This window comes from Pavona decussata, unplaced genomic scaffold (assembly GCF_977016875.1).
Source record: "Pavona decussata unplaced genomic scaffold, jaPavDecu1.1 SCAFFOLD_84, whole genome shotgun sequence".
NCBI classification, from domain to species: Eukaryota; Metazoa; Cnidaria; class Anthozoa; order Scleractinia; family Agariciidae; genus Pavona; species Pavona decussata.
In genome coordinates this window covers 527,945-537,500 of record NW_028145502.1, presented here as the reverse complement: position 1 = coordinate 537,500, position 9,556 = coordinate 527,945, and the positions used below count along the sequence as shown (strand labels likewise).

At 39.2% G+C, this 9,556-nt stretch overlaps 1 protein-coding gene across 2 annotated transcripts in view; it reads left to right on the top strand.

Moving 5' to 3' along the window:
* LOC146475276 (uncharacterized) overlaps positions 1–2,359 on the top strand; it is a 17,973-nt gene extending 15,614 nt beyond the window's left edge. The window contains exons 21-22 of one of the 2 annotated variants that reach the window (XM_085115652.1): positions 1–389; positions 1,375–2,359. The exon at positions 1–389 is cut by the window's left edge and continues 2,334 nt beyond it. In XM_085115652.1, the coding sequence (XP_084971778.1) occupies positions 1–389; positions 1,375–2,218 (1,233 nt within the window). In that variant the 3' untranslated portion in view covers positions 2,219–2,359. Of the gene's footprint in view, positions 390–1,371 lie in introns of both variants that reach the window. The other variant, XM_085115651.1, reaches the window with a different exon arrangement.
* Positions 2,360–9,556: the final 7,197 nt, after the last annotated feature.

Below are 9,556 nucleotides of genomic sequence, written 5' to 3'. Positions count from 1 at the left end.
CTTGATATGATTCCGCTTCCAAGTGGAAAGAGACCCAGCCCTGATAAAACAACAATCCAAACCGATTCTGCTGGTAAGAAGCGTTGTTCGCCTGTTCCACCGGTCCCCAAATCCACAAGTCCAGACTCGGAAGTCAGCAGTCTCATGACCAATGAGTCTCTTCCCCAGTCTCCATCGATCTCGTCTTCTGTATCCAAGGCGGCAGTGTTGGAAGGCCAAGCGCCAGTGTTGGTAGACAGTAACCCCTGCTCTGCTCGCAGCCCAATCCCAGTGGCTCCATCATCAATGCTACAGCCTCTAGCTGGAGTATCATTGCCGTCGTTTGGAAGTGTTTTTTCGCTCGCGAAAGAAGAAGCTGCTTCATCCGAGGACTCCACTGCAAAAAACAGGTAAAACTTGATTCCCGACTTGTTTGTTAGTCCCAATAGACCCTTCTCCAAAATGGCGGCCGAAAATTCAAATAAGTAAATTAAAAACGTATACCAGCACTAGAAAGAGCACTTTTACTTTAGTAACCCTGCAAAGTTTCAGCACACCAGGTGTAATATCAGCTGAGAAAATGTAAGTTAAAAAATGAAAAACTTACAGACGTTTGTATGACTGGGGGTAAGACGTATACCCCCAGTCATACAAACGTCTGTAAATTTGTTAAATTTCATCTTACATTTCCTAAGCTGATATAACACCTAATATGCTGAAACTTTGCAAGGTTACTAAAAGAAAAGTACTCTTTCCAGTGCTGGTATACGTTTTTCATTCAGTTCAATTTTAACTCATTGAAATCTGTTTCCGCCATTTTGGAGAAGGGTCTATTCAAATGTTGCCCCATCGTGGGGTTATAACGTAACTGAAGAAACGCGCGCGCTCTGATTTGTCAATCAAGTTTGTTCTTAGTAACTCGACTGAAAACAGATTCTGTTTCACTGTTTAGATAATATTATAAAACAAATTGTAAACAGCTCAGGGTACACTACTGAGTTGTATGTGACTTGGGAAGTTGCTAAGCACTCAAGAAATTATGGACTTTAAATTGAACCACTTTGTCCAGCATTATAAACAACATCGCGGGAAAGTACTGCTCAGTAGCTTTCATTTCAATGGTCACACTTTAGCATTTCATCCACAGACTCAGTAGTTCGAACTACCTTGTACAGCCGGCATAATAAACGGCAACGAAGGAAAGTACAGCTCAGTAGCTTTCATCAGACAAAAAGGTTAGAACTTCCGCGTACAGCATAATAAACAGCAATACAGGAAAGTATTATTCAGTAGCTTTGGCGCAAACAGTAAATGGTTGATTTTTTCAGGAGACGTTAGGGAACTATCGTTTAATTGCTGACAAAACTGAACCATTAAATTTCTTTTGAACAGCAGTCAAGCTTCTGAGAAGCCTAGCCAGTCAACCAAACAAAAGTCTGAGGCCCCAGCAAAGAAACGAAAACGTAAAGAAAAGAAGAAGGCTCCTGGCAAGGCTAAAGGTGCGTTGAGTTTGCTGATACAATACGATAGCGACAGTCAAAGTTCCTGCGGTACTCACACAGAGAGTGATGATAGCTCCGGTCACAGCACTAGCCCGGTCAGCGGGACACTAAGCCCGGTTGTCATGGAAACCACCGACAATTCTCGGTACCAGACTTCCGGTGGGTTGCCGGCACAAAGCCACGTTGTTTCTGCGAATGACAGCCTGCAAATCAACGGCGCTGGCGTTTCTTCGAAGAGCGGCGAAACAGTCGTGCACAAGAAACGACCCAGCAACGGAAAGAGCCCAGTGGAGAAGAAGAAATCAAAAGGAGGAGGAAACCATCAAACGAATGCAAATCCCGCTTCGCCTTTTGTGAACCTCAACGACACAGTAGTCTCCATGCAACAGTTAAAGTCTGTAAGTCCTGGTGTCTCCATGCCTGCTAATTATCAGCCTTACCCAGCGGGATACTCAAGTTATACAGCCCCCGGGCAACACGGCTATGTCATGCCGGGATTCCCTCTACCAACCAGTGCGCTGAACTTTACCCCAGGGGGACATCCACATGCTCAGTACTCTGCCAGCCTCCCCCCACAGTATTACACCGGGGAGTCACACCCGGGTCCCCCCGGGTACAGCACATCTCCTAGGGCATACTTCCCACAGTGGCGGACAAGCTACGCCCCGATGCAGTGTCAGCCACCGACGTTCAATTATTCGAACAATGGGAATAATAGCAATAACGCATATAGATAAAGAGGTACATACGAGAAGATCTAAACATTAGTACTTAGGGTGCGCTTATCTTGGTTGATTCTAGAACAAAAATAGTTACAAGATAAATTATTGGACTTCTTGGGATGTTTAAGTTAACGAAAGGTGATCGATATTTTTTTAGGGGAACGTTTCGTCCTTCCCTCGATTTACCTAAATTTTCTCACCTACTCGTCAACAACAACGATTGGCATTCCTTGGGTTTTTAGTTTTATTTTTTGGTCCGCCGGCATCTCATCTTTGTTTGATTTCGTTGAGTTCATTCTCCACCAGGAATCAGATTGGTTATCCAAATAGCATTTCTAACGAGTCTCTGAATTAAATTGAGCCTTTGATTAGCAAAATTAACAGCACCGCAGCCTTCGCGGTCACACACTGGTATTTCTTCCACGGATCAAAACATTGGAGACACCTTGTATTGCGTCGTAGTATCCACGGTAAAGTACCTCCTAATAGCTTTTATTTGAATGGTCACACTTTAGGATTTTATCCAGACTGAAAAGTTGGAACCACCTTGCACAGCATAACAAACAGCACCACAGGAAAGTACTGCTCAGTAGCTTTCATTTGAATGGTCACACTTCAGGATTTTATCCAGACTGAAAAGTTGGAACCACCTTGCACAGCATAACAAACAGCACCACAGGAAAGTACTTTCATTTGAATGGTCACGCTTTAAGATTTTATCCACAGACTGAAAACTTGGAACCACCTTGTACAGCATAATAAACAGCCCCGCAGGAAAGTACTGCTCAGTAGCTTTCATTTGAATGGCACGCCTTAGGATTTCATCCAGAGTCAAAAGTTAGAATCACCTTGTACAGTACAATGGAAACAACAGAAAAGTACCACTCAGTAGCTTTTACTTGTATTCATCAAACGAAAGTCACAACTGAACAAAACCAATATTTGGTTGTGGGAATGATAGGTAAGATGATTCAAAAAACGTCATTCAAAGTAATCTCGTTCCAGAATTCCCAACAAAATCGCACTCTTAGTACGCATGGATTTGTCTATTTATACTCATATCCAAGTATAACTCCTATGATAGTTATACGGGAAATTTCTCTAAGTTTATCTATTTATAATAGGGGAAGGGTGATTTCTCTTGGGTTGTGCTAGTCTTCATGTCAAGTTGTTTAATAGTTTATATAATTAGCGCGGAATTTTACAATCTTTTTATGAAATTTCTGATTGTTTGTCTGCATTAGCCGTGTTAGGGGGGCTTACATTACGGACTTCGTTTATCTTTTCATCGGTTTTAATTATTTTTAAAATAGTGTAAATATGCTTGATTGCTAGACTAAAAAAATGTTTTAAGTCACTTGGTTGTTGAAAACAAGAACCTTATCTTGCTCTGTTTAAACCCTTGTTTAAATGTTTTCGTCGTTTAACTGACTTAAACTTTCTGTACGCGCTTCTACTTTAACACTCTTTATATTCCTATGATGTTATTAGCTTACAGTTTTATCTTCTTTTGGCTGTTTTCGCCAAATATTGCTGCCTTTACTAAACAACAGTAATTCTTTTCAGAATCCTAGAAACGTTGAACATGAAGCTCTCAAATATTGCCTGTTTTGATGCTGTAGTTTTGAAAAAGAAAGCGATGACATCAATTATTGATTAGTAAAGGCATCAACCTTTCATATTTCTACTGGGTGTTGAAATTACGCCAATAACTTTCTTTGAGCCTGCCTCGTCCCCAGTCGTTCGCTCGAACTGTAGCGGGTGCGCGGGGAATTTTTCGTTCCCATAAGCCCCCGCTTCGCTTTTCTCCTTCCCATATGCCCCTGCTTTGCGCTTGTTTCCATTCTCCGCCAGCTCGTATTCGCGCTCATTCCCAAACTTCCTTATAAAGAAGAGAGGAGACTGTGGAGGAGGCATTCTTTGAGCCACTGTGTTAGCATCCATATTCTTCTAATTGGTCTCCATCTTCTTATAGCCGAAGTTGTTAGACTTTGTTTAAATATCAAGCCAGCTTTCTCAAATCTTCATTCTCTAGAGCGTCTGTATCCGTAGCTAAAATCCAAAATAACGAGAAACATGCAGCCCCACAAGGACTGAGTATTTCTAAATAGTAAAGGTTTTCATTCAGAGATTTAAAGATAGAGAACGTCATTATGTTGGCTTAAGGGGGAAATAAGGGAATGTTACTTAATTCTCCGTACTTGCATGTTTGATGGTGAATTGGTTTTGTATGGAGATAATAGATGTTGATAACTGTTGGGCAAAACGAGTATAGCATCTGTAAGGATGTGCTGTTTTAAGATTGGCCATTTCGCCCACATGCAAATTCGCCCACGGTGAATTTAGTGCCTTTGAACATAATCTTAGCGTAATATATCGCTTGTACATACCATGGATTTGAGAAGGTTTCACTTGTTTATGCTTCCTTCCATATCTTCATATAGACAAGTTTTCGAGTATGGTGTAGACACGTTTATTGTGGGAAGTTTACGTGTGGGCAAATCAAATGGCCTTCCAGATTAAGAACAATTCTCGAGGTAGCTCTTGTAGATAAACAAATTTCAAGTTACTTTCAAACTGGATTTTCTTGTTTTGCTAGTCAAGAACATAATCGGCCGTGCCTGGGGCGGGAAGCGTCCATTTTTAAAGAATCTTGACAAGCTATCTTTACCAAATTCAGGATACTTCTGTTGACAGAAGCAGATTATTTACTGAACTCGTTGGACAAATCGTATCATTAGAAAAGAAACGCTATTTTTATCATTAAAATGTTTGTTGCTTAAAATCTTCGTCTTCATGATGTTCTAACTTGGGGAATGAATAGCCCGCCCATCCCCACTGGGGGCAGACTTGTCCCTCCGCGTGTTTGAGTTACACTTTAACTGTCGCTGAGGGAATAGCCTGCGAGCAATCTCTCGGGGAAGGGGAGGAGAGCTTTCTCGAAGGCTACTGAGGGAAAAGAAGGACTGCTTAATTAATCTCGCACTGAATTTCTTCAATCTAGCTCTTGACGTTGTCGCAGAAAGATTATCCCAACATGACTCAGGGTGTGAGTCAGCATGAAGGCCCTTTTCTTTCTCTCGACGAAAGCAGATCACGAAACGAACGCTGGCAAGAAAAATATTAGGTTCTTTTCTCTTAAAAATTTCCTTTCACATGAGATGCCATAAAGGTCGTGATCATTTTGACGGATTTTTTTTTCTTGTTGTTGTTGTTGTTGTTGTTATTGTTATTGTTGTTTTTTCAATGGTCCATTCACTATCGACCTTTCTAAAATGACCAGTAAATTCTGTCGGAGAGTGGCCATTTTAAAGAGGATGATCTTTATTTTAATCAATAAGAATTGTGGGGTGTTCACATGATACCGACATTCGGAACCGGTGGAAATTCATCTTGGTTGCTTCTTGTGGTGGCTCTGCTTTCAGTCGCTCACGATCCATAGTTAGCCTCCAGGCCTGGAGCAAACCCAGTTTGTGTAGCGCAAACAAGCTGGGATATTGTGAAACTTGTTCAGCCAGTCTTAGTTCAGTTACAAGTGCAGTTTATTACTGCTATAAAAAGTTAGGCACAGAAATATAGCTTTACTAATCCGGATACGAAAACTCGTATACCGGTGTCATGCAAACATGGTTTGCCCGCTCATTTCATATTTGTTGTAGTTTCAATCAACATTTGCCGAATGAAATTCGCACCGCCATAGAAAATCGAGTTAAGTAAACGTGGTATAAAGTTTTCATCTAGTTTGCATCGGACGAATTGTTGTACTGGATCTTGTAAACACCCTTGGGAAATATCAAAAATCTACAAAAAACAAAAACATACCGTGCGAGCAGTGGTTTGTCCACCGGACGCTACGCTACGAATGGGAGAGAGTTTCTCTCCGGCGTTCGTAGCATAGCGTCCAGTGGAAAAACCACTGATCGTAGGGTACCAAAGACATCGCCTGATCCGGAAGTTTTAAAACCCCGCAAAAGTGCACCATTGTTTACTGCTAAATGATAAAGGAGCAGTGTCAACAGAAGATTATAAGTGCACTCATCACTCATTTAACACATCGAACATGCTGAGGGCGCTCCCGCAGCTGAAATTTACTAAACAACTGCTATTTCTTTTAAAATTGAGCGGTACATTTATAGCTTGTAATAGTTAATGCGTCCTTCCTTTAAAAATATTGGAGAATATCAAATACGTACATTCTATTGCATTTAGGTGAATGAGCAGGAAACGGAGATTAATTAGTTGCGAGATCAGTGTTCTACCACAACACACCTCATTTTGCAAATTGCAAAAAATTAATGAATGTTTTTAGAGCATTTCAGGCTTAATTTTGCCTGAAAAACGATTAATGTTCTTATGAAAAAAGTATGTGTGGCCGGAAAGAGGGGCTTAGTAAATTAATAGAAGTAAAGATTTACTGCAAGTTTCTGCGGAATCGTAGATTTGAAGGTACATCATTAAAACAAAACATTTTTTGAGACCATTTTGTCTTCGTGCCGTTAAAAGCTTCTGATTACAAAGTACAAAGGAAGTACATTGGACAACAAACCTCTTAGTGAGTATAATTTCTCATTAAAGTTACTGTTTATAGTTTACTTCTTTCTCGGCGTTTTGTTAATTCGCTTCCTTTAGTTTTTCCCGGTTTGATTAACTAATTCAATATTTAAGTCACAAATCGGATATGGGGCTTGGCACGTGCCTTACAAATTTCCTCAATTTTGACTTTTCTAAATGACAACCGGCTTAATGAACAACCAACCATGTAAACAACCAGTGCTTCAATATTTGTTCTTTCGTTAAAGTTCTCTCAATTACATACTTTTCTTTAGTTAGAATCTAAACTAAGTTTTTACTTTAATTTAAATTGATTAATGCTGCGTATTTTAAGCTGGTACTTGCTACTTTTCAAATTTTTAGGATCGTTAGCTCAGGTAACTTCCTTAGTAAATAAGGAAAGTATACTTTTGTTTACTGTAAGTCAACTATCCGCATTGCATTAAAGCTTTCTTGACTAAAGTTAATTACTTCCAATTGGTAAGAATTTTAAGAAGGAGTTTAGAGTTCCACTGAAGCAGTACGATTAAACAACTCCCTACTTACAAGGTAAGTGAGGCCGAATTCTATATTGTATAGAAAGATAGCAAGCCGTTTGCAATAATAATTTCAGTCAAACCGCCACTGCAATTTTTTTCATTGCAGATATGAGCAAAATTAACGACATGTTTCAAAATCTCCAAACTGAAAATCTTGTCTTTTTAGTTAAATTGTCTAGAAGAAAATGTTCAGCACCACAATCCGACAAACTCTTTTCTTCTTCATAAAGTATGACCCTGAGTGCTGTGTCGTAGTTGCAACTTAAAACTCGTAGCTAAAATCCTAAGTGTGGTGACTTTTTTTCATTTTCCACCAACTAAGTGTAAACGTTAAGAGAAACGTTCGGTTTAAAATAGACCGGTATAGTTAGTTTAGTTTCAATAGTTGAATAGTTGGGTTAGTTATGTAGTGATGCAGGAAGTCATTATCGCTTCAGTTCTAAGTTACCAACCAAGGGTAAAACATTTCAAATTACTTTTTTCATGATCTGAACTACTGTATTCATTAGTAAAACTAGTAAGAGGAAACGATTATCACTTCTCAGGCCCAATCAGGCTTACGTTGTAGTTTTAATCGAGTCCAGAGAAACTAGTAAAAATCAGATCATAAATCAAGCGAATAATTAAAGGAACAAATACGGTCACGACATTGTACTTTGAGAGTTGAACTGAGGGAAGATTCGATTCTTATCTGTATTAATTTGACTTGTCTTCGACATGAAACGATGTAATCTGACGTAAACTGATTAAACCGTAGGGTCGACACAAACTGTTTTGGTTCCCCAATCACCAGCATTGGTAGCCGGTGAAATATGTACTGAACTTCTTTCATTGACTTTCCTTCATATGTCATCCATGTATTCAGACATAACTAGTGCTGCCCGGACTCATTTTCACGTTCTTGATCACGTTCACGTTCACGATCACGCTCTGCGTCCTTCAATCAAACGATAATCGACCTGTTAATCAGTTCCAACAGAGACAGTCTTTTTAACAAATAATGAAATGAGCGATTCTCAACTTCACGAATGCAGTGCCGTCGACTCTCAGTCTACTAACAAACTCCACCATGTACGTCCTGTTCTATCTGTGTCGCAAAAGCAATTAAAAGACTGCCGAATAAAACAAACATTATTTCGATATAGGCTTTCGGAGTAGGCAAAAGATTACCATACACCCCTAGACAAACGCATGGAAAATTTCCCGATTTCCAGACGGGCCTATATCTGTGCTATTTTTTGTAACTGCATTTTAAAAGATGTGAAATACAGAACCGTAGATTTGGACAAATTAAAACCCCCCAAAAATATTAAGAATATGTTTGTACTAGAGATCTAAACACGCTTCTTGAGTTTTGACCGAAATCAGTCATCGGATGTCAATTCATTCAATTTTATAACGCAAGTTACGACTTCTAGCTGCTAGGAAGACAATCATTTTCGCGCTTACTTCGTGATACTATCGAAATTGATTTGAAATTGAAATTCATTCAACTTGATTTACTGAATTTAAGCCCACTGAGTACTGCAACCGTGGACTACTTAAAAGAACCCACTGAAAAGAAAAATGTTTCGCGTGCGCCCGCTTGTTTACAGTCTTTATATGGTTTCTTTTCATAAAATGGAAACATTTTCGAGTGCTGCCATATTGGCCTCATTGTCATTAAACGGCCTCTTTTAACAAACTGAATAATTTTTCACGCGCGTTTTAATACTTTAACACCGAACAGGCTCTAAACCTTAAATGCCTTCTTTCAGGAATCTCTTGCTTGGCGCCTGGTTTTATTTTAATGAAATTAAAATAATTCGCGTTTTCGTTTTCTCAGGCGCCTCACAAGCTTCTTGTTTTACCCCTACCGAAAGCATCTCTCAGCTGCAATATGTGAATTCCAAACAACTTTTTAGAATTCAGTATCCTTGCTTTATTTTAAGAGAATATTTGAGACAATTTTCGCGGTGCCGAGTAAGCGAAACATTTTATACTAGAACTGCATCTTTTTGCTATTTTTTTGTTAAAACTGAGTGATTGAACAACTCAAAATTTTCATTTAGTTATATAAATCGTTTGCAAGTAAAATTACTTTGTTTGAAAAGATCAATCACATTTTAGCCTTATTTATGCAACCTTAATTGATTCCATGGTTTTAAAACGTGGATAAAATGGCAATTTTTTTGTTTCATTGTGAATAAATGACTCAGGCCCTGCTATCGTTAATTCAAACTGTTTATACTAAGAAAGCAGGCTCTTTTGTGAAAAGCAAAAG